We start from the raw sequence: 25,373 nt of genomic DNA on the forward strand, positions 1-25,373 counted from the left end.
GGATAGGTGACGTTTCACAGAGTGCTGGAGTAACTCAGCGGGTCAGGCAGCATCTGTGGAGAACATGGATAGGTGACGTTACTGGTCGGGACCCTTCTTCAGTGTGAAACGTCACCTATCCACGTTCTCCACAGATGCTGCCTGACCCGCTGGTTGTTACCAGCATTTTCTGATCTTATTTCTGAACGCCCTTGAGCTGAGCACGTGCAAAGCCGTACGGTTTCCTCACTTCTTAGGTCCTCCTCTCTCCACAGAACGGTGAAGGCAGCTGCCTCTGTCCACTCCTCCTCCTCCTCCTGCTCCTCCTCCGCCTCCCTGCGGGCGTGCTTGGCCATGGTGGATCTCCTCTGCAGACACTCCTGGATGCGGCGATACTCAGGGTAGAAGATGTCCATCAGCTCGATGATGTTGGCCGCAGATCTCAGCTGCTGCTCCAGCTGACTGGTGGCCTGACCCTGGAACAAGGAGAGCTCCGTTAGTCTAACCCGTCACCCACCAACTTGCCCTTGACAGACACAGTGCGGAATCAATCAATGAATGAACGAACACGTTATTGTTCACATGTGACAAGTCAAAGTGACCTTCATCGCCAAGGTATGCAAAGAGTCGACACCTAAAGGGCATAGTTACAAACAGGCCCTTCGGCCCATCAAGTCTGAGTCGACCAGCAATCCCCGCACACTAGCGCTATCCTACACACACTAGGGACAATGAATAAAACCCACGCGGTCACAGGGAGAACGTGCAAACTCCGTACAGGCAGCACCCATAGTCAGGATTGAACCCGGCTCTCAGGCGCTGTAAGGCAGCAACTCTTCTGCTGCGCCACCGTGCCTCCCTTTCCTGTAAACCCATAGCCCAGATGTCGGGAAGCAACTCACTTCAGATGAAGCCCCTTAGTTCTAGATACTAGAGTGGGCTTTATAATTTGCCCCAGTCTGAGGAAGGGTCCCGACACGAAACGTCACCTATCCATGTTCTCCACAGATGCTGCCTGACCCTTGTCTTGTTTCATAACAAGAGGATTTCAGTATAGGAGTAAAGAGGTTCTTCTGCAGTTGTATAGGGCTCTGGTGAGACCACATCTGGAGCATTGTGTACAGTTTTGGTCTCCTAATTTGAGGAAGGACATCCTTGTGATTGAGGCAGTGCAGCGTAGGTTCACGAGATTGATCCCTGGGATGGCGGGACTGTCATACGAGAAAAGATTGAAAAGACTAGGCTTGTATTCACTGGAGTTTAGAAGGATGAGGGAGGATCTTATAAAAACATATAAAATTATAAAAGGACTGGTCAAGCTAGATGCAGGAAAAATGTTCCCAATGTTGGGCGAGTCCAGAACCAGGGGCCACACAGTCTTAGAATAAAGGGGAGGTCATTTAAGACTGAGGTGAAAGAAAACGTTTTCACCCAGAGAGTTGTGAATTTGTGGAATTCCCTGCCACAGAGGGCAATGGAGGCCAAGTCACTGGATGGATTTAAGAGAGGGTTAGATAGAGCTCTAGGGGCTAGTGGAGTCAAGGGATATGGGGAGAAGGCAGGCACGGGTTATTGATAGGGGACGATCAGCAATGATCACAATGAATGGCGGTGCTGGCTCGAAGGGCCAAATGGCCTCCTCCTGCACCTATTTTCTATGTATCTATGTTTCTATGACCCGCTGAGTTACTCCAGCACTCTGTGTCTGTTTTTAAATTAACTACATTATTTGGTTTTCCCGGTTCTCTGTGAACATGGTTTATAAACCTTGTTAACCTGCTGTAAGTGAGAATGTCATTGTTCTGTGTTATGGTTCATATGACATTTAAACACTCTGGCCTCTCTTGAAAGATGTTGTCAAGCTGGCAAGGATACAGAGAAGATTTACAAGGATGTTGCCAGCACTAGAGGGTGTGAGCTATAGGGAGAGGTTGAGTCGGTTGGAGGGCAGGGGGATGAGGGGTGATCTTATAGAGGTGTATTAAAATAATGAGAGGAATAGATTGGGTAGAGGCACAGAATCTCTTGCCCAGAGTAGGGGAATCGAGGACCAGAGGACACAGGTTTAAGGCGAAGGGGAAAAGATTTAATAGGAATTCGAGGGGTAACTTTTTCACACAGAGGGTGGTGGGTGTATGGAACAAGCTGCCAGAGGAGGTAGTTGGGGCTGGGACTATCCCAATGTTTAAGAAACAGTTAGACAGGTACATGGATACCCACGTCCCCCTCCCTTTTCATCTGTGCATTAATTGCCTCATATTGTGTTTTGAATTGTATTCTGTCTTTACTTTGTGTACTAGTCATGTCTCTACTATTTATTTCATTCCCCTTACATGTTTTTCCTCTACCTGCTAAATTTTTGTAAGGTGTCCTTGAGACTCTTGAAAGGCGCCCATAAATAAAATTTATTATTATTATTATTATTATTATGGATAGGACAGGTTTGGAGGAATATAGACCAAGTGCAGGCAGGTGGGACTAGTGTAGATGGGACATGTTGGCCGGTATGGGCAAGTTGGGCCGAAGGGCCTGTTTCCACATTGTATCACTCTATGAGTAAGGCAAATCTCTAAGTTCTGATGAGGAGAATGCCCAAAGAAAGACTCTCCCTCCTAACCCCATTCTCCTGCCTCGGACACCCGTACAGGACGACAGATGGCACAATGGGCTAAGTGTTCGGCTGGCAACCTGAAGGTGGCCGGTTCGAATCCTGCTTGGAGTGTGTACTGTCGTTGTGTCCTTGGGCAAGACACTTCACCTACCTTTGCCTGGGACTAGAGACGGAAATTAGCTACTGATTGGCTACAATCTCGCATATTTACATGCAAAATGTTCATTAATATGCACTGTCCCTATAAACAAATTAAAAAAAAAAAAAAAAAAAAAATCAAGAATCTATCTGTCTCTGCCTTAAATATATCCACTGACATTGCACTGCCTTCTGTGGCAAAGAATTCCACAGATCGACCACACTCTGACTAAAGATGCAGAGATACAGGCATGCAAGCATTAACAAAGATTTCTCCCACTCACATATTTAAATGTTTTGTAAATAGATTCTGTGGTGACTTGCCTATATGTATTTGGCTGCGGGCAATATACGCAAGTAACAACCTATTTTATTCTCATGAAGCTGCCTGAGCAAGCACATTAACAACACACAGCTCTCCATCTAAAGACATAAGTCTCTCCATAATCCACTCCTGACATGGAAATACAAGGTAAATAACTCAGGAGTTTCATGTTGCAACAGTGAGGTGACATGGCATGTTTATCAGTTGCATATGTTGGTCCAGCTACAGGGTTTAATGAGCGCACAGTGTGATGAGCTAGCCCGGTCATTCAAGGTTGAATCCATCAGTCAGCATGAAACACTATCTCCTGACAGCATGTCGCCAACTTTATTCTCCTCCTCTCTCCAACCAGAGTTCTACAACACTCTCTCTCACTGCCCCCCCCCCTGTGATTTCTCCTGCTCCCCCACATATCTTTCATTCATTTGTTCCATATCTCTACATCACCATCTATATCTCGTTTCCCTTTCCTCCGACTCTGTCTGAAGAAGGGTCTCGACCTGAAACGTCACCCATTCCTTCTCTCCACAGATGCTGCCTGACCCGCTGAGTTACTCCAGCACTCTGTGAAACGTCACCTATCCATGTTCTCCACAGATGCTGCCTGACCCACTGAGTTATGGTGCAGCAGCATCTATGGAGTGAAGGAAATAGGCAACGTTTCGAGCTGAAACCCTTCTGGAAATAGGCAACGTTTCGGGCCGAAACCCGGAAGGGTTTCGACCCGAAACGTTGCCTATTTCCTTAGCCCCATAGATGCTGCTGCACCCGCTGAGTTACTCCAGCACTCTGTGAAACGTCACCTATCCATGTTCTCCACAGATGCTGCCTGACCAGCTGAGTTACTCCAGCACTCTGTGAAACGTCACCTATCCATGTTCTCCACAGATGCTGCCTGACCCGCTGAGTTACTCCAGCACTCTGTGACTGTCTTCAGTGTAAACCAGTATCTGCAGTTCCTTCCTACACATTTTGGCAAGGCATAAGGAGCTTGTGGGTAGACAAAAAATGCTGGAGTAACTCAGCGGGTCAGGCAGCATCTGTGGAGAATACGGATAGGTGACGTTTCACAGAATGCTGGAGTAACTCAGCGGGTCAGGCAGCATCTGTGGAGAGAAGGAATTGGCGACGCCTCTGGTCGAGACCCTTCTTCAGACTGATTCTTGCATTCAGCATTGTTGCTGAACTATTCGACACTTAACGCAGAGTTTTCTGTAAATTCACTTTGTACCAGTTCCTTCACACACAATTCTTCTCTCCAGGGATCTGGCTCTCTGGAGCTGTGGCAATTGTCGGTACAGAGACCTGCTTATTCCGTAGGGAGATGCGGAACGCTGGGAATTACTACGTGAGAGGCTGGGGAGAGGTTTTGGAGAAAGATCAACCTGATGCTATGAGCTAATGGTGGCATTTACCAGGGGCACACACTGTACCATCCCTAACTTCCCCTGCAAGGACTTCAAAGGCTGTAAGTTTATTATGTGTGTGCGGTGCATGAACCAGCATGAATGTCCCGTGTCCGTGGCTGCACAGCGTTCTGTAGATGAGGCAGTATCCAATCCCACCCATCGCACGAGAGGATATGGTGGTCAACAGCACCAGTGGAGGAATGAGACAGAGAAATGTTGAAAGAGCTGGCACGGGTAAGATAGTGTGGCCATGACACACACAGACGAGCAGAATTAGCACGGTGGCGCAGCGGTAGAGTTGCTGCCTCACAGTGCCAGAGACCCGGGTTCCATCCTGACTACGGGCGCTGTCTGTATGGAGTTTGTACCATCTTCCCATGACCTGCGTGGGTTTTCTCCGAGATCTTCAGTTTCTTCACACACTCTAAAGGCATACAGGTTTTTGGGTTAATTGGGGGGGTTGGTAAATTGTCCCTAGTGTGTGTAGGGTAGTGCTGGTGTACGGGGCGATCGCTGGTCGGCACGGATGCGGTGGGCCGAAGGGCCTGTTTCTGTGCTGCATCTCTAAACTAAACACCACCCTCTGACTAAAGACAGGCGGAGGGATCTCCCATCTGCAGGACCTTCTGTAGTTTGGAACTGGGTTGTGTAAACGGTTCCATGAAGTGTCCATTCATTCAAACCCCACTGAACACAGAACGGCAAAGTCACACAACTACAATGTCACGTTGGCACCTTACAGTGGAACATCAAAGACTCTAGAGTCTGGAGTCAAATGTCCCAGAAACAATGAAATTATTACTTGCAGCAGCTCAACACATCTGTAAACATCTGTCATATACACCAACAAAACATCCAGAATCAAAACTAAACTAATTGTCCCATTTCCCTTTGTTCAATGAATGATTTTAAAATAATCATTTGTTGCTGAGGCTCTATAAGGCGCTGGTCAGGCCACATTTAGAATATTGTGAGCAACTTTGGGCCTCGTATCTGAGGAAGGATGTGCTGGCTCTGGAGAGGGTCCAGAGGAGGTTTACCAGAATGATCCCAGGAATGAGTGGGTTAACATACGATGAGCGTTTGTCGGCACTGGGCCTGTACTCGCTGGAGTTTAGAAGAATGAGGGGGGACCTCATTGAAACTTACAGAATAGTGAAAGGCTTGGATAGGGTGGATGTGGAGAGGATGTTTCCACTAGTGGGAGAGTCTAGGACCAGAGGTCACAGCCTCAGAATGAAAGGATGTTCCTTTAGGAAGGAGATGTGGAGGAATTTCTTTAGTCAGAGGGTGGTGAATCTGTGGAATTCTTTGCCACAGACGGCTGTGGAGGCCACAAGTCAATGGATATTTTAAAGGCAGAGATAGATACTGGATTAGTGCGGGTGTCAGGGGTTATGGAGAGAAGGCAGGAGAATCGGGTTAGGAGGGAGAGATGGATCGGTCATGATTGAATGACGGAGTAGACTTGACGGGACGAATGGCCTAATTCTACTCCTATTCCTTATGATTTCTTTGCAAAGTTTCTTCCCCGTTTCTGAAGCTGCAAGTGTGTCAGTCGGTGGCTAAATGTCCCCTTCTCCCCACCTTCATCTGGCCCCTTGTTCCCTGTTTCATAAGGTCATAAAATCATAGGACATAGAGCAGAATTAGGCCATTCGGCCCATCAAGTCTACTCCGCCATTCAATCATGGCTGATCTATCTCTCCCTCCTAACCCCATTCTCCTGCCTTCTCCCCATAACCCCCGACACCCGCACTAATCAAGAATCTGTCTATCTCTGCCATATATTGTAAATATCCACTGACTTGGCCTTCATAGACGTCTGTGGCAAAGAATTCCACAGATTCACCACCCTCTGACGCGAGAAACTCCTCCTCATCTCCTTTCTAGAGGAACAATCTTTAATTCTGAGGCTGCGACCTCTAGTCCTAGACTCTCCCACTAGTGGAAACATCCACTCCACATCCACTCTATCCGGGCCTTACATCATTCGATAATTTTCAATGAGATTCTCTCCTCTTCCATTTAAATGCCATTGAGTACAGGCCCAGTGCCGACCGACAATCCTCATAGCACCCGCAGCTACCTGCATTTATTGCCTGCTATACAGTCAGCGGAAAGACAATACTTGATGACAATCGAGCCGTCCACTGTGTACAGATACAGGATAAAGTGCAAGATCAAGTCCTGTAAAGTCCGCTTAAAGATAGTCCAAAGGTCTTCAATGAGGTAGATAGTAGTTCAGGACTGCTCTCTGGTTGAGGTAGGATGGTTCAGTTGCCTGATAACAGCCGGGAAGAAACTGTCCCTGAATCTGGAGGTGTGCGTTTTCACACTTCTGTACCTCTTGCCCGATGGGAGAGGGGAGAAGAGGGAGTGGCCGGGGGTGAGACTGGTCCTTGATGATGCTGCTGGCCTTGCCGAGGCAGCGTGAGGTGTAGATGGAGTCGATGGAAGGGAGGTTGGTTTGTGTGTGTGTGTGTGTGATGGTCTGGGCTGGGTCAACAACTCATTGCGATCTCTTGCAGGTCTTGGATGGAGCTGTTCCCAAACCGAGCTGTGATGCGGGCCGATAGAATGCTTTGTACGGAGCATCTGTAGAAGTTGGTGAGAGTTGGGGGAACGTGCTGGACTTCCTAAGGAAGGCGCTGGTGTGTTGTGTGGGCCATGGGCAAGTTGTATCAATGACCAAGTACACACGTCAATGCCTCTACCTCCTCAGAATGCTTAAGCCCCTGTCCCACTTAGGAGACCTAAACAGCAACCTCTGGTGACCTTGCCCGCCCGCCACCCAAGGTTTCCATGAGGTCACCGGAGGTTTTGGTCACTCTCCCGAATGGTCGAATGTGGTTTCCGCAGTGGTCGAGGCTTCATCTAGGTTGCTGCTATTTTTTCATCATGATTAAAACCGGCCTCGACTAAAAATAGGTTGCCGTTTTAAAAATCGATGATTTTTTAGTCGCAGGTCTAGTGGAAGCCGGTTTTCTTCACAGTCGAGGAAGATTTTCAACATGTGTGTGGGAGGCGGTGGGAGGTTGCAGGTCACCTCGACCTTGGCAAGGTCACCAGAGGTTACTGTTTAGCTGTCCTAAGTGGGACAGGGGCTTTAGGAATTAAGGATTTAAATTTAGTTTAGTTTAGAGATACAGCGCGGAAACAGGCCCTTCGGCCCACCGGGTCCACGCCGACCAGCGATCCCCGCACATTAACATTATCCTACACACACTAGGGACAATTTTTACATTTACACCAAGCCAATTAACCTACAAACCTGCACGTCTTTGGAGTGTGGGAGGAAATAGTTTCCACAGATTCACCGCCCTCTGACTAAAGAAATTCCTCCTCACCTCCTTTTGAAGAAGAGGCCACGGTGTCTGTGCCCAACACAATGCCGAAACCCTCAGTTCCAGTGTCTGCCTGCACGCGATCCGTATACCAACATTCCCAGCACATACCTGTGTCTATCCAAAAGCATCTCGTATCTGCCTCCACCACCACCCATGGCAGCGCGTTCCAGGCACCCACCACCCTCTGTGTAAATAAAACCTGCCCCGCACGTCTCCTTTAAACCTTGCCCCTCTCCCCTTAAAGCTGCGCCTTCTAGTCTTTGATTGATCCATCCTGGGAGAATGGTTCTGACTGGCGATCCTCTCATAGAGTCATAGTGATACAGCGTGGAAACTGAAACTTGCCCACACCGGCCAACATGTCCCAGCTACACCAGCCACTCTCTCTGCCTCTGGTAATGAGGCCACAGTTTGCCACTCGAGTGGCTTTCCGATTGCAGCAGCTCCTATTCCCAGATGTGTGGGATCTGGGCGCAACTGGCCAAGGCCCATGATCCAGGACTCTGAGCTCAGTGAAGACCACACGCGGGCCGCGGCCGACAAACAACATTGGTGGGTGGGTGAGAGTTTACCCAACACCCACATCTTGCAGAGAGTTGTGTCCATTCCCTCATGTAGATGTGGAATCACAGCCGCCTGGCAGCTTCCTCCCTGACCAATGCTGCAGAAACAGATGCTGTTTTTACAACAATCCATTAGTTTCAAGATCAATCCTTTTCATTCCAAATCTATTAAATTATTTGAATTTAAGTCCTTGATTCTTATGCTTCAATTCAAATCCTTCAATCCTGCCCTAAATCCTGCTGTCACGCCAGTCACGCTGGCGCAGCGGGTACTACGGGTGCTGTCTGTACGGAGTTTGCACGTTCTCCCCGTGACCTGCGTGGGTTTTCTCTGAGATCTTCGGTTTCCTCCCACACTCCAAAGATGTACAGGTTAATTGGCTTCTGTAAATTGCCCCTAGCGTGTAGGATAGTGCTAGTGTACGGGGTGATGGCTGGTCGGCAGGGACTCGGTGGGCTGAAGGGCCTGTTTCCATCCTGACTCCCTAAAAGTGTAAAGTAAAGGCTCGACATAAAACGAATACAAGAAGTTGGGATGAAACTATTTGAGCAATGTAGGTCAGTCTGTGTCTGCAACAAACAGCTGACAGCTGGCCCGATGGTGACTCTCTGTAAGGCATTGTGTCATTGGCTGTAGTGTTAACATTAAGCGATGGGCTGTTCCCCTTCCTCCAATCACAGGGCGAGCGTTTCATTCCCCCAGCAAGGCGACAGACCACAAGGGAAAGCTCTGACACTCTGAACCTTTGTCTGATCCCTGTGACCAGGGGCTGTAGGGCATCCAGCTCACATTACCAGCTGTGACACGCACTCTACTGATGAAATTCCTCAGATGGGAACCTCTCCCCCTCTCGGTGGGACCAGGCCACAGTGTGCTTCATCCTGCACCTCGTCCCTGAATACACAATAGACAATAGGTGCAGGAGGAGGCCATTCGGCCCTTCCAGCCAGCACCACCATTCAATATGATCATGGCTGATCATCCCCAATCAGTACCCCGTTCCTGCCTTCTCCCCATATTCCCTGACTCCGCTATCTTTAAGCTCTCTCTTGAAAGTATCCAGAGAACCTGCCTCCACCGCCCTCTGAGGCAGAGAATTCCACAGACTCACCACTCTCTGTGAGAAAAAGTGTTTCCTTGTCTCCGTTCTAAATGGCTTACCCCTTATTCTTAAACTGTGGCCCCTGGTTCTGGACTCCCCCAACATCGGGAACATGTTTCCTGCCTCTAGCGTGTCCAAACCCTTAACAATCTTATATGTTTCAATGAGATCCCTTCTCATCCTTCTAAACTCCAGCGTGTACAAGCCCAGCCGCTCCATTCTATCAGCATATGACAGTCCCGCCATCCCGGGAATTAACCTGGTGAACCTACGCTGCACTCCCTCAATAGCAAGAATGTCCTTCCTCATGGATAGGCGACGTTTTGGGTCAGGACCCTTTTTTAGAACGTACAAAGAATGTAGAATCTCCGTACAGATCCGTAGTGAGGATCGAACCCGGGTCTCTGGCGCCGTGAGGCAGCAACTCTACCGCTGCGCCCTGGATCCTGAATACTTTTCTTACAAATGGTCGGTCAATTTTATATAAATATCATCCACTGACATTCAGACCAGTCTGTCAATGGTTAAACTCTGCGGGTCAGGCAGCATCTGTGGAGAACATGGATAGGTGACGTTTCACAGAGTGCTGGAGTAACTCAGCGGGTCAGGCAGCATCTGTGGAGAACATGGATAGGTGACGTTTCACAGAGTGCTGGAGTAACTCAGCGGGTCAGGCAGCATCTGTGGAGAACATGGATAGGTGACGTTTCACAGAGTGCTGGAGTAACTCAGCGGGTCAGGCAGCATCTGTGGAGAACATGGATAGGGGTTGGACAGGCTAGATGCAGGAAGATTGCTCCCGATGTTGGGGAAGTCCAGGACAAGGGGTCACAGCTTAAGGATAAGGGGGAAATCCTTTAAAACCGAGATGAGAAGAACTTTTTTCACACAGAGAGTGGTGAATCTCTGGAACTCCCTGCCACAGAGGGTAGTCGAGGCCAGTTCATTGGCTATATTTAAGAGGGAGTTAGATGTGGCCCTTGTGGCTAAGGGGATCAGAGGGTATGGAGAGAAGGCAGGTACGGGATACTGAGTTGGATGATCAGCCATGATCATATTGAATGGCGGTGCAGGCTCGAAGGGCCGAATGGCCTACTCCTGCACCTAATTTCTATGTTTCTATGATAGGTGACGTTTCACAGAGTGCTGGAGTAACTCAGCGGGTCAGGCAGCATCTGTGGAGAACATGGATAGGTGACGTTTTGGGTTGAGACCCTTCTTCAGGCTCAACCCGAAACGTTACCCATTGCCTCTATCCACAGATGCTGCCTGTCCTATTGAGTAACTCCCGTATCCCTATCGTCGGTATCAACCAGCATCTGCAGTTCCTTCCTCCACATAGAACAGCAGATGCTGGTTTACAAGAAAAGACACAAAGTGCTGGAGTAATTCAGTGGGTCACACAACAAGATCTTTGCATCGTACCTCAGTACACGAGACAATAAACTAAACTAAACCATGCGCAGGAGCATTGGAGAACGTGGATAGATGACATTTCAGGTCAGTACCCTTCCTCAGACCCGTCTTAATCCCCCTCCAGCCCCAGAGCAATAATGAAAGAATTCACAACTAATCAAGTTGCTGTATCAAAGGCATTCTTGTGTGTGGAATCCTGGAGTTAAATTTCATTGGTGTCGTTACCTTCTGCACCATGTCTAACGTGTCATTTAATACGCTGGCACGGTGGGAGGGAATGAAGCCAAGTACTAGAGTGGTCTAAAACCCACAAGGAGTTAATCTGTAACAGCAAAGACAATTGCTTTCCGTGCGTGGAGAGGTGGTTCAGGCAGGGGCTGAAACGTGAGATGTGTGGAGCTTCAGAGAGGCAGCGAGACTGACTGTTTGAACTGCCTGCTGTTTATTCCTCTTGGTTGCTCAGCAAACCGCTCGGACCCAAACTAATTCACGTGTCTACGGGGCAGGCGGGGAGACGATGTCCACTCAATGAGAACCAGCCGTCTGGATGCACAGACAGAAGCTGTGACAGCTAGCAGGCAGAGGATGTTGAGGAACGGATCAAAGTGCTGGCTCAGGCTGCAGAACATGGGTGGGTATCTCAGTGGGTCAGGCAGCATCACTGGAGAACATGGGTGGGTATCTCAGTGGGTCAGGCAGCATCACTGGAGAACATGGGTGGGTAACTCAGTGGGTCTGGCAGCATTCGCAGAGAGCATGGGTGGGTAACTCAGCGGGTCTGGCAGCATTCGCAGAGAGCATGAGAGGATTAGATCGGGTACACGCACAGAGTCTCCACCCAGAGTCGGGGAGTCGAGGGCCAGAGGACATAGGTTTAAGATGAGTGAGAATAGGGATCTGAGGGGTAACTTTTTCACACAGAGGGTGATGGGTGTATGGAACAAGCTGCCAGAGGAGGTAGTTGAGGCTGGGACTACCCCAACGTTTCAGAACCAGTTAGACAGGTACATGGATAGGACAGGTTTGGAGGGATATGGACCAAATGTAACAGGTGGGACATGTTGGTCGGTGTGGGCAAGTTGGGCCGAAGGGCTTGTTTCCACCTTGTAAGAGTCTATGACATTGTGACTCTATAACATGGATAGGTAAGTCAGCAGGTCAGGCAGCATCCCTGGGGAACTTGGATAGGTGACGTTTGGGTCTCGCGACTACTATAGAAGATGCTGATGATATTGTTTACCTCCGGTATATGTAGAAGCAGAGGGTTCTCCTTGAGGCCGAGACAGGGGTGAAGATTACAGAGAAAGTGAGAGAGAGTGAGAGAGAGTCCCTGACAAACTGTGTCCCAAACCAGAGATAGACATAAAAAGTTGGAGTAATGGCCCTGTCCCACTGTAGGAGTTATTTCAAGAGTTCTCCCGAGTATTAAAAAATCAAACTCATGGTAGGCACGTAGAATGTACGTAGCGGGTACGTCGGAGCTCGAGACGTCTCTTAGCGGCTCGTAACGCTAACGGCTGATACTCGGGAAACGCGGTAAGCTCAGGAAGACTCGTGAAGATTTTTCAACATGTTGAAAAATGTCCACGAGAGCCCCGAGTACCTACGAGCGGCCATTACCGTAAATCTCCGAGTTCGAATCAGGGCACCACGCAGAACTCATGGACTTCATCAACTTCACCACCAGTCTCCATCCTGCACTCAAACCTACTTGGAACATCTCCCTCCCCTTTCTTGATCTCACAGTCTCCATCACAGGAAACGGGCCACTATTAAACCTCCCTCCGTCCCAAGCCAACTTTGCCAGAGTCCGCGGCAGCATCTTGTCCCTCAGAGCCGATGGGAAGCGATGGACAACAATAATGATACTGGGAAGACCAGGAACCTTTGAAAGGCGGCCAGATTGGGAACTTGAAGTCTCATTCCCAACACCACAGAAACATCCCAAATATGTTGTAGACACAGATGCCAATCTCTGCAGGGGGGAGAGGGGGGCATTTTTGGGATTGCTTCTAAATCAGTTAAATATTAAACACATTTGTCGATTGGCCCAAGTTACGGCAAGAGACATCTGCTGATAATTTAATATAAAGGGGACAAGCTTTGACAATGTTCTCCAACAGTCAACCTGATATTCTTACATTAAATTTTAAGCATTTAATTTCAATTTGATTTATGGTGGGATGGGCAGCATGTGATTATAGTCATCCAGTGTATTCAGTTCATGACCAATGGAAGAGTCACAGAGGCAGAGAGCTGTACAGCATGGACAGGCCCTTCGGCCCATCTTGACCATGCCGACCAAGACTGCAGACTGAACTAGTCCCATTTGCCCGCATTTGGCACAAAACTTGGATTTCAGTTTTCAGTCATTTTTTTAAGTGAAAGGATTAACTGGAATTAATTACTTTCAGACCACAGTTTACTTAGCAAAGACTGAAATGAATTATTTAGCAGAAGGGTAAATACGAGTAAAACTTACAGTCCAATATTTAGTTTGGGTTTGGACACAAGATGAGAGATGTTTTAAACCAGATGTTAAACTGTTCATCTAGTTCTGGGTTGACACAAATGCTGGAGAAACTCAGCGGGTGAGGTAGCATCTATGGAGCGAAGGAATAGGTGACGTTTCAGGTCGAGACCCTTCTTCAGACTAGTCTCGTATCTCGACCCGAAACATCACCCATTCCTTATCTCCAGAGATGCTGCCTGTCCCGCTGAGTTACTCCAGCTTTTAGTGTCTACCTTCGGTTTAAACCAGCATCTGCAGTTCCTTCCTACACAATGCACTCAGTGAATGCCACATCAGGCTTAGAGACATCCTTTATTGCTGTATAGGAACTACATTAGCAGAATAAAACAGCGTACCTTTAAGAAGGAGACGAGGTGGAATTTCTTTAGCCAGTGGGTGGTGAATCTGTAGGATTCATTCCCACAGAAGGCTGTGGAGGCCAAGCTGAGATAGATAGATTCTTGATTAGTGCGGGTGTCAGGGGTTATGAGGAGAAGGCAGGAGAATGGGGTTAGGAGGGAGAGATGGATCAGCCATGATTGAATGGCGGAGTAGACTTGATGGGCCGAATGGCCTAACTATGCTCCTATGACTTATGGACATAACCTCCCGGTCAGGGGAGGGTCTTGGTGTTGTGTTCAGGGTCAGGTTGGTTAATCTTCTGATCATTATTGCTGCAGCAAACTTAATAAAGGCATTCTGCAAAAAAAAGCATTAGCTATGGTTCAGATGCCTGGGGCTGTGTGTGAATGAATAGAATTAACGGCTTTTATAAACCAGCATCAGAGGTTCCTTGTTTCTGCCTAATACACTTACATTTGTACCCATCAAATGGGAATATGATTAAGCTCTTTAGAAATCTGGAGAAAATATAGGATTATAATTGGAAGGAGGCTTTTTTTAAACTTACCCTGTGAAGTACAGAGAGGTGAAGCTGCCTCTAACATGTGCAACTCCAGCCAGCATAATCTGACTGATAACTTACTTCCCAGTTCTCTGACCAGTCTTACTGTCTCCGACTACATTCTATCTCTGTTATGAAGGCCAACATTCCATTAGCTTTCTTCACTGCCTGCTGTACCTGCATGCCAACTTACAATGACTGGTGTACAAGGACGCCCAGGTCTCGCTGCACCTCCCCCTTACCTAACCTAACCCCATTGAGATAATAATCTGCCCCCTTGTTTTTGCCGCCAAAGTGGATAACCTCACATCTATGTATATTATACTGCATCTGCCACGCATCTGCCCACTCACTCACTGTACCGCCCACTCCCCTGATATCAGTCTGAAGAAGGGTCTCGACTCAAAATGTCACCTATCCATGTTCTCCACAGATGCTGCCTGACCCGCTGAGTTACTCCAGCACTCTGTGAAACGTCACCTATCCATGTTCTCCACAGATGCTGCCTGACCCGCTGAGTTACTCCAGCACTCTGTGAAACGTCACCTATCCATGTTCTCCACAGATGTTGCCTGACCCACTGAGTTACTCCAGCACTCTGTGAAACGTCACCTATCCATGTTCTCCACAGATGCTGCCTGACCCGCTGAGTTACTCCAGCACTCTGTGAAACGTCACCTACCCATGTTCTCCACAGATGCTGCCTGACCCGCTGAGTTATGGTGCAGCAGCATCTATGGAGTGAAGGAAATAGGCAACGTTTCGAGCTGAAACCCTTCTGGAAATAGGCAACGTTTCGGGCCGAAACCCGGAAGGGTTTCGGCCCGAAACGTTGCCTATTTCCTTAGCTCCATAGATGCTGCCTGACCCGCTGAGTTACTCCAGCACTCTGTGAAACGTCACCTATCCATGTTCTCCACAGATGCTGCCTGACCCGCTGAGTTACTCCAGCACTCTGTGTCTATCTGTGGACAGAAGAGGTTAGTTTAACTTGGCAGAGTGTTCAGCATGGATAATCTGGGCAATGTTCTCCGATCTAAGAACATGACAGAGAGCTGGAGCACTTTGTGAGTGGCGTTTCTGGGCTGGTGACCAGAGAAAGTGTCTAATCCATGTTTGGGGATGACCAAAGCCAGGGTGTCGGTAACATCGAGTGTCCACCTCCCCCCTGACCACAGGGTAGAAGATGCTGCCTGGGCAGATCACCAGCTGATCTGACAGTCAGTGGGGAACTTTACAAAGGAGATGGCTGTTCAGTCCCCGTCTAAAACTTAAGATAGAAACATCTACAATGTCACTCAAGAACATTTAAAGTGGAAGGAATAATTGTTTTTAAAAATATCAAAGACTAAGTCCATGTGTTTAAGAAGGAACTGCAGATGCTGGAAAAATCGAAGGTAGACAAAAATGCTGGAGAAACTCAGCGGGTGAGGCAGCATCTATGGAGCGAAGGTATTGGTGACATTTTGTATGCCTTCGCTGCATAGATGCTGCCGCACCCGCTGAGTTTCTCCAGCATTTTTGTCCACCAAAGACTAAGACCATGATACCCAGAGCAAAGCAAACACAAGATGGCAGTTGAGTTAATATCTGAGAAAATGTAGCAACAAGGAACAGCAGATGTCAGTTTATTAAGGCAAGATACCATGTGCTGGAGTAACTCAGCGGGTCAGGCAGCATCTGTGGAGAACATGGATAGGTGACGTTTCACAGAGTGCTGGAGTAACTCAGCGGGTCAGGCAGCATCTGTGGAGAACATGGATTGGTGATGTTTCAGGTCGAGACCCTTCTTCACAATGTTGGAATCTATGCAGAGACATTTTGTTGTGGACACAATATGAAGGAATGAAGGAAGTGATAAGTTAGAGATATCATGGTTTTGTTCTGAGCCCTTTGTTTTGCTCTGGGAGATATCCTTGGTGAATTGAAAGGAAGGAGAGAGTTTGGCAATCTGCATACTCTGGAAGCCAGCACTAAGTGCTAGACTAAATAAAGCCAGACACATCCATCCAAGAAAAGTTCAACACAGGAATCTCTGGCTGGTCATCTCTGCAGTTATTAAACCCAGAGATAACAGCGGATGATGGATTAGTACTGCGAGATTTGATAGTAGCTAATGTTATTCCACTTTTTATTAAGAGTGTGTCATGTGTAGACTCCCAGGGAAGATGTCCCGGTTAGCATGACACCAGAGTTATGAAGGAGACAGTTCAAATTCATTTGAAGAAAGCATTGCCAAGAATTCTCAGTTTGTAGTGGTCCATCTACACCAAGGTCAAACTAATTCATCACAATATTTTGAAACTGCAAAATATTGGGGGGGGGGGGGGGGGGGTTGGTGTAGGGGGTGCGGGGGGGGGGTAACCCCCCTCCCACGGTAGGGAGCTTTTGCATTTTTGCATTTTTCAGCTTGAAATGGTGCAATCTGGTGCATACTGTAGTGAGTCTTTTAACTTACACTTGAATGCAACATTTATGCTTCAACTTGGATTAGATATGAATAAGGTTAGGCTAAATTACATTCCTAATTACATTCCACAGTAGAGCCAGGCTCTGATCAACAGGTGCAGCTCATGAATGACTATATTCATGTATGGAAATCAGATTATAATTCATGCTGTTATGCATGTATATAGATAAACAAAAACATAGAAACAAGGCAAGAGGAGTCAGACTTCCATCATTGTTCTGCACAAATAAATCAATCAACCTTACCCTTTTACTATAGAAACAAGACAAAAATAATGCCACATATTCAACCGTGTATGGTTCAATGAAATTAATATATATATGTAAAACAGGCCCTTCGGCCCACCAAGTCCACACCGACCAGCAATACACCATACACCAGTTGTATCCTACACGCCAGGGACAATTTACAGAAGCCAATTCACCTACAAACCTGCACTTCTTTCGGATGTTGGAGAAACCGGAATATCCAGAGAAAACCACGTGGTCATATGGAGAATGTACAAATACTGTACAGACAGCACCCGTAGTCAGGATCAAACCTGGGTCTGTGGTGCTGCAAGGCAGCAACTCTACCGCTGCGCCACCGTGCCACCCCATTAAATCATTTTTTTCTGTAATATATTTATTATGGTGTCATGTCAATAAAGATGAACACATGATTCTGATTTCTGCCCTTAGTTGGACAACACACATCTCCAGTCATTGTGTTCAAGAAGGAACTGCAGATGCTGGAAGATTAAAGGTACACAAAAATGCTGGAGAAACTCAGCGGGTGCAGCAGCATCTATGGAGCGAAGGAAATAGGCGACGTTTCGGGCCGAAACCCTTTTTCACACTGATGGGGGGTGGGGGGGAGAAGGAAGGAAAAAGGGAGGAGGAGGAGCCCGAGGGCTGGGGGATGGGAGGAGACAGCTCGAGGGTTAAGGAAGGGGAGGAGACAGCAAGGGCTAGCAAAACTGGGAGAATTCAACGTTCATGCCATCCGGACGCAAGCAACCCAGGCGGAATATGAGGTGCTGTTCCTCCAATTTCCGGTGTTGCTCACTCTGGCAATGGAGGAGACCCAGGACAGAGAGGTCGGATTGGGAATGGGAGGGGGAGTTGAAGTGCTGAGCCACCGGGAGTTCAGGTAGGTTATTGCGGACTGAGCGGAGGTGTTCAGCGAAACGATCGCCCAACCTCCGCTTAGTCTCACCGATGTAAATCAGCTGACATCTAGAGCAGCGGATGCAGTAGATGAGGTTGGAGGAGATACAGGTGAACCTTTGTCGCACCTGGAACGACTGCTTGGGTCCTTGAATGGAGTCGAGGGGGGAGGTGAAGGGACAGGTGTTGCATTTCTTGCAGTTGCAACGGAAAGTGCCCAGGGAGGGGGTGGTACGGGAGGGAAGGGAAGAATTGACAAGGGAGTTGCGGAGGGAGCGGTCTTTGCGGAAGGCAGACATAGGGGGTGATGGGAAGATGTGGCGAGTGGTGGGGTCACGTTGGAGGTGGCGGAAATGGCGGAGGATTATTTGTTGTATTTGCCGGCTGGTGGGGTGAAAGGTGAGGACTAGGGGGACTCTGCCCTTGTTGCGAGTGCGGGGATGGGGAGAGAGAGCAGTGTTGCGGGGTATGGATGAGACCCTGGTGCGAGCCTCATCTATGGTGGAGGAGGGGAATCCCCGTTCCCTGAAGAACGAGGACATTTCCGATGCCCTGGTGTGGAACGTCTCATCCTGGGAGCAGATGCGGCGTAGGCGGAGGAATTGGGAGTAGGGGATGGAGTCTTTACAGGGGGCAGGGTGGGAAGACGTGTAGTCCAGATAGCCATGTGAGTCAGTTGGTTTGTAGTGTATGTCGGTCAGAAGTCTGTCCCCTGCGATGGAGATGGTGAGGTCAAGGAATGGTAGGGAAGTGTCGGAAATGGTCCAGGTGTATTGGAGTGCCGGATGGAAGTTGGTGGTGAAGTGGATGAAGTCAGTCAGTTGTGTGTGGGTGCAGGAGGTGGCCCCAAAGCAGTCGTCAATGTAACGGAGGTAGAGGTCGGGGATGGGGCCCTGGTACGTATTGAACAAGGATTGTTCAACGCACCCGACAAAGAGGCAGGCGTAGCTGGGGCCCATGCGTGTGCCCATAGCTACGCCTTGTGTTTGGAGGAAATGGGAGGAGTCAAACGTAAAGTTGTTGAGGGTGAGGACCAACTCCGCTAGGCGGAGGAGGGTGTCAGTGGCTGGGTATAGGTTGCTCCTCTGGTCGAGGAAGAACCGGAGGGCTTTGAGGCCATCCTGGTGGGGGATGGAGGTGTAGAGTGATTGTCATTGTGTTTTATGGCTGGTTTTCAGCCTCTTCAGGCTGAAGGTCTCGACCCGAAACATCACCTATTCTTTCTCTCCAGAGATGCTGCCTGTGCTGCTGAGTTATTCCAGCTTTTGGTGTCTATCTTCAGTTTAAACCAGCATCTGCAGTTCCTTCCTACACTTTGTTAAGCAAAACAGATCCTATTCTCATAATGTTATTCACCTCAACCAAATCTTTTCTTCATCTCCGTTGCTGCAGAGAATACAATCCCAGTTATCAAATCTTTCTTCAAAGTGAAATAATAATTCCAGCTTTGCCCATAATTTTCAAAAATCTCCCCTGGATCCTCTCCAGAGCAATTGCACCCTTTCTACAGTATGTCATAGTCTTACAGCATGGAAACAGACCCTTCATCCGAACTTGTTCATGCAGATCAAGATGCCCCATCTAAACTAGTCCCATTTATCCGCATTTGGCCCATATACCTTTAAACCTTGTGTGTGCCAGTGTGTGTGTAAGGGTGTGTGTGTGTAAGACAATAGACAATAGACAATAGGTGCAGGAGTAGGCCATTCGGCCCTTCGAGCCAGCACCGCCATTCAATGTGATCATGGCTGATCATCCCCAATCAGTACCCCGTTCCTGCCTTCTCCCCATAGCCCCTGACTCCGCTATTTTTAAGAGCTCTATCTAGCTCTCTCTTGAAAGCATCCAGAGAATCGGCCTCCACAGACTCACCACTCTCTGTGAGAAAAAGTGTTTCCTCGTCTCCGTTCTAAATGGCTTACCCCTTATTCTTAAACTGTGCCCTTGGTTCTGGACTCCCCCAACATCGGGAACATGTTGCCTGCCTCTAGCGTGTCCAAGCCCTTAACTCCGCTATTTTTAAGAGCCCTATCTAGCTCTCTTGAAAGCATCCAGAGAACCAGCCTCCATCTCCCTCTGAGGCAGAGAATTCCCTTAAGGGGTTGGACAGGCTAGATGCAGGAAGATTATTCCCGATGTTGGGGAAGTCCAGAACTAGGGGTCACAGTTTAAGGATAAGAGGGAAGTCTTTTAGGACCGAGATGAGAATTTTTTTTCACACAGAGAGTGGTGAATCTGTGGAATTCTCTGCCACAGAAGGTAGTTGAGGCCAGTTTATTGGCTATATTTAAGAGGGAGTTAGATGTGGCCCTTGTGGCTAAAGGGATCAGGGGGTATGGAGAGAAGGCAGGGATGGGCTACTGAGTTGGATGATCAGCCATGATCATATCGAATGGCGGTGCAGGCTCGAAGGGCCGAATGGCCTACTCCTGCACCTATTTTCTATGTTTCTATGTTTCTAATTCCACAGACTCACCACTCTCTGTGCGAAAAAATGTTTCCTCGTCTCCGTTCTAAATGGCTTACCCCTTATTCTTAAACTGTGGCCCCTGGTTCTGGACTCCCCCAACATCGGGAAAAATGTTTCCTGCCTCTAGCGTGTCTAAGCCCTTAACAATCTTATATGTTTCAATGTGTAAGGGTGTGTGTAAGGGTGTTAAAGATAGCGGAGTCAGGGGATATGGGGAGAAGGCAGGAACAGGGTACTGATTGTGGATGATCAGCCATGATCACATTGAATGGCGGTGCTGGCTCGAAGGGCCGACTGGCCTACTCCTGCACCTATTGTCTATTGTGAGCCCAGTCCTTCACAGTACAAAGTGTGCGGCACTTTGAGTCATTCTTGTAAAGCAGCACCTGCAGTTCCTTACATGGCATGAGGAGGTATCGTCAGTCATGTCCGCCACCCTGGCCATTCCCTTTCCTCTCTTCCTCTCCCTGAGAGTCCGTGCCGACCAGCGACACTATCCTACACACGTGAAAACGCGAGCGCCCAGACTAAAGAGCAGCTTCTTCTCCAGAGCCGTCCTGAACCAATCACCACTTCTTGGAGATGCAGCTTAGTCCTCTTCCTCCTAACGCTACCTCACTGATAACTCCAATGTTGTGGCTACTCCAACGGCTGGCACTTCGCACCTGAAGCTCTCACCATTACGCTGTGTTGCCCTCATCACGCTATTTATCCATCTATACTCTTTACTCTGCAAGGAGTTTACACTGGGTTGGCACGGTGGTGCAGCGGGTAGAGTTGCTGCCTCACAGCGCCAGAGACCCGGGTTCGATCCTGACTACGGGTGCTGTCTGTATGGAGTTGTACGTTCTCCACGTGACCTCCATGGTCTTTCTCTGGGTGCTCCGGTTTCCTCCCACACTCCAAACACATGCAGGTTTGTAGGTTAATTGGCTTGGTGTAATTGTAAATTGTCCCTAGTGTGTGTAGGATAGTGCTAGTGTACGGGGTGATCGCTGGTCGGCACGGGCTCGGTGGGCCGAAGGGCCTGTTTCCACGCTGTATCTCTAAAGTCTAATAGAAGTTTAGAGAGTGTCATGGCAGCCTGGTGTGTATGAAACTATCTCATCTGGCTCTGTGTCTGTAGCTGAAGGCCAACTCTGCTTCTCGTGAGGCCAACATCTCGAGTGACCTTCACCAGTTGTAGGTCTGCACAGTCAGGCCAATGAAACTGAGTAAACATTGGAGGCTGGAAGTGAAGGATATATTACAGCTGAGAAGTCACACCACTGTAATAAACTGTGTGTAGGGACACGGCCTTATGTTGATGCTTCACAGCAGCAGTAGCCTGGGGCTCCAACATCTTGGAACGTCCGTGAAACAAAGATCCCAACAAATATAATCCCAACTTGGCAGGGAAAACATGACAGTGGTCATATTTCAATGAGCAAGTTTAAAACAATATTCCAGCAGCAAATTGAAGCCTTCGTACAGGAGAAAGTGACTGTAAAAGGAAAAAGTGAGCGCACTGTAGGCTCACACCTCTGTAGAACTCTAAACAACACACGCACTGTAGACTTTACACTGCGTGCATGTCGGGCTGGCTCAGCAACCCAGATGTCCAGGAGCAGAGGAGATTACAGAGAGTGCTGGACACTGCCCGGTCCATCACAGTACTGACCTCCCCACCATCGAAGGTCCATCACAGATACTGATCTCCCCACCATCGAGGGGATCTACAGGAGTCGCTGCCTCATAAAGGCAGCCAGCATCATCAGAGACCCACACCACCCTGGCCACACTCTCATCTCGCTGCTACCACGGGGAAGAAGGTACAGGAGCCTGAAAACCGTGACCTGCAGGTTGAAGAACAGCTTCTTCCCAACAACCATCAGGCTGTTGAACACTGCACATCACTGACCTCAGCGACTGTGATCATCTGTGGACTGTATCTGTGGTTATAGCGTCAGAGTCATACAACACTGAAACAGGTCCTTTGTTCCAACGTGCCCACTCTGCCCAATGTCCCACCTTGCCATATTTGGCCCGTATCCCTCTAAACCTGTGCTATCCATGTACCTGCCCAAATGTCCTTTAAATGTTGTTGCAGTCCCAGCCTCAACTACCTCCTCTGGCAGCTCGTTCCATACAACCACCACCCTCTCCACTCCAGAACAAGGGATCATAGTTTAAGGATCCAGAACAAGGGGGTCACAGTTTAAGGATAAGGGGGAAATCTTTTAGGACCGAGATGAGGAAAACATTTTTCACACAGAGAGTGGTGAATCTCTGGAATTCTCTGCCACAGAAGGTAGTTGAGGCCAGTTCATTGGCTATATTTAAGAGGGAGTTAGATGTGGCCCTTGTGGCTAAAGGGATCAGGGGGTATGGAGAGAAGGCAGGTACAGGATATTGAGTTGGATGATCAGCCATGATCATATTGAATGGCGGTGCAGGCTCGAAGGGCCGAATGGCCTACTCCTGCACCTATTTTCTATGTTTCTGTGTGAAAAAGCTGCCCCACAGATTCCTATTAAATCTTTCCCCCCTGACCTTAAACCTGTGTCCCCTGGTTCTTGGTTCCTCTACTCTGGGTGATGAGTGGGGTCAAGGAAAGAGCGTTCACGTCGATCGCGGCCCTGTCTCCACCAATCTTTCCACCACCACGCACAAGTAGCAACAAGACAGACACCATTGTGTGCAGATGCCGAGCTCTGGCTGAACAACTCCTAATCTTGTGCGTGGACTCAATAAGATCCTGTGTGTGGACCCACTGAGTTACTCCAGCTTGTTGCGACTATCTTCAGTGTAAACCAGCATCTGCAGTTCCTTCTTACACAACTCTCTGTGTCACTTTGGAACATCATCGACACAATCTACTATAGAGAGGGTCTGTGCACTGTAGACATCGGTTCTGCACTGCTATGTTTAATCTGTTATTAATTTATGGTATTATTGATTATTATATGATTGTGTGTGTTGTAATGTTAACATGGCTGTGAAGCTGCAGCATCTGAAGAAGGGTTTCGACCCGAAACGTCACCTATTCCTTCGCTCCATAGATGCTGCCTCACCCGCTGAGTTTCTCCAGCATTTTTTGTCCAGCAGCAAATGAGAATGTCATTGTCTTGTTGACAATTAAATGCTCTTGACCTTAGACCTCTCGTCTGCCCCACATGTATTGGTGAATGTTTCACTTGCACCACTTTCTGTTATGCCCCTGTCCCACTTAGGAAACCTGAACGGCAATTTCTGGAGACTTTGCGCCCCACCCAAGGTTTCCGTGCGGTTCCCGGAGGTTTTGTCAGTCTCCCTACCTGCTTCCACTACCTGCAACCTCCAGCAACCAACTGCAACCTCCGGGAACCGCACGGAAACCTTGGGTGGGGCGCAAAGTCTCCAGAGGTTTCTGTTCAGGTTTCCTAAGTGGGACAGGGGCATTACTGTCCTTGCCCTGTGGTCAGTCTGCTGCCAACCTCTGTGAGGACTGACCACCAGCTCCCTGAATCCCCACAGCAAGCCTACACACGCACAACACACACACATTCCAATGGTCAATGAATCTTTAATCAGAACAACCCCCAGATGTCCACCCATCAAACAGCTTCCACCAGTGGGAGAGTCTAGGACCAGAGGGCACAGCCTCAGAATAAAAGGACGTACCTTTAGTAAGGAAATGAGGAGGAATTTCTTTAGCCAGAGGGTGGTGAATCTGTGGAATTCATTGCCACAGAAGGCTGTGGAGGCCAAGTTAGTAGATATTTTCAAAGTGATTTTCAGTTGAATTTATTGTCATGTGTACCGAGGTACAGTGAAAAGCTCTGTTGCGCGGAAAGACAATACATAGAAACATAGACATAGAAAATAGGTGCAGGAGTAGGCCATTCGGCCCTTCGAGCCTGCATCGCCATTCAATATGATCATGGCTGATCATCCAACTCAGTATCCCATCCCTGCCTTCTCTCCATACCCCCTGATCACTTTAGCCACAAGAGCCACATCTAACTCCCTCCTAAATATAGCCAATGAACTGGCCTCAACTACCTTCTGTGGCAGAGAATTCCAGAGATTCACCACTCTCTGTGTGAAAAATGTTTTACTCATCTCGGTCCTAAAAGACTTCCCCCTTATCCTTAAACTGTGACCCCTTGTTCTGGACTTCCCCAACATCGGGAACAATCTTCCTGCATCTAGCCTGTCCAACCCCTTAAGAATTTTGTAAGTTTCTATAAGATCCCCCCCTCAATCTTCTAAATTCTAGCGAGTACAAGCCGAGTGTCTACAATCGAGCCATTTACAGTGTACAGATACAGGAGAAGGGAATAATGTTTAGTGCAAGAGAAAAGACATGTTGCTGTAGGAGTAGAGATGTGAGTGTGACGTGTGATTGTAGATGTGTCTTTGTGGCTAGTCGCTGATTGTCGCCTGCGTTGGGCACCATGACGGAAGGAAGCGCGTAAACGCGGTGATCAATACATGTATTTCAGCTCTCGCACAAGGCCAATAAGTGAACTGTACCCAAAATTGCTGGGGAAACTCAGCGGGTGCAGCAGCATCTATGGAGCGAAGGAAATAGGCGACGTTTCGGGCCGAAACCCGGAAGGGTTTCGGCCCGAAACGTTGCCTATTTCCAGAAGGGTTTCAGCCCGAAACGTCGCCTATTTCCTTCGCTCCATAGATGCTGCTGCACCCGCTGAGTTTCCCCAGCAATTTTGTGTACCTTCGATATTCCAGCATCTGCAGTTCCCTTTTGAACAACAGTGAACTGTACCCGTCAGTCACGGGCCTGCCTTGTGGAATGTAAACAATAACTAAAGTGATTGTGATCTTATTAAACATGTGGCGGCACCTTGTCAACTCTCGACAACACCGATCACAACCCCAGATAGCAAGACTTCTGACTTTGTCGGAAATTGGACGATGCGTGGAGCAAGCTAGATGGTCTACAAACATGTCGATTTGTAAATCAGAAACAGATTTTGATTTAATTAGACTC

The 25,373-nt window shown here is 48.4% G+C and overlaps 1 protein-coding gene across 3 annotated transcripts in view; it reads right to left on the minus strand.

Annotated features, from left to right (window-relative positions):
• The window catches only part of LOC116978215 (vascular endothelial growth factor C-like), a 42,919-nt gene that overhangs the window by 12,906 nt on the left and 4,640 nt on the right, over positions 1-25,373 (minus strand). For all 3 annotated transcript variants that reach the window (XM_033029202.1, XM_033029201.1, XM_033029200.1), the window contains exon 2: positions 230-455. In XM_033029202.1, the coding sequence (XP_032885093.1) occupies positions 230-455 (226 nt within the window). The remainder of the gene's footprint in view (positions 1-229; positions 456-25,373) is intronic.

This window comes from Amblyraja radiata, chromosome 11 (genome assembly GCF_010909765.2).
Source record: "Amblyraja radiata isolate CabotCenter1 chromosome 11, sAmbRad1.1.pri, whole genome shotgun sequence".
Classification (NCBI taxonomy): domain Eukaryota; kingdom Metazoa; phylum Chordata; class Chondrichthyes; order Rajiformes; family Rajidae; genus Amblyraja; species Amblyraja radiata.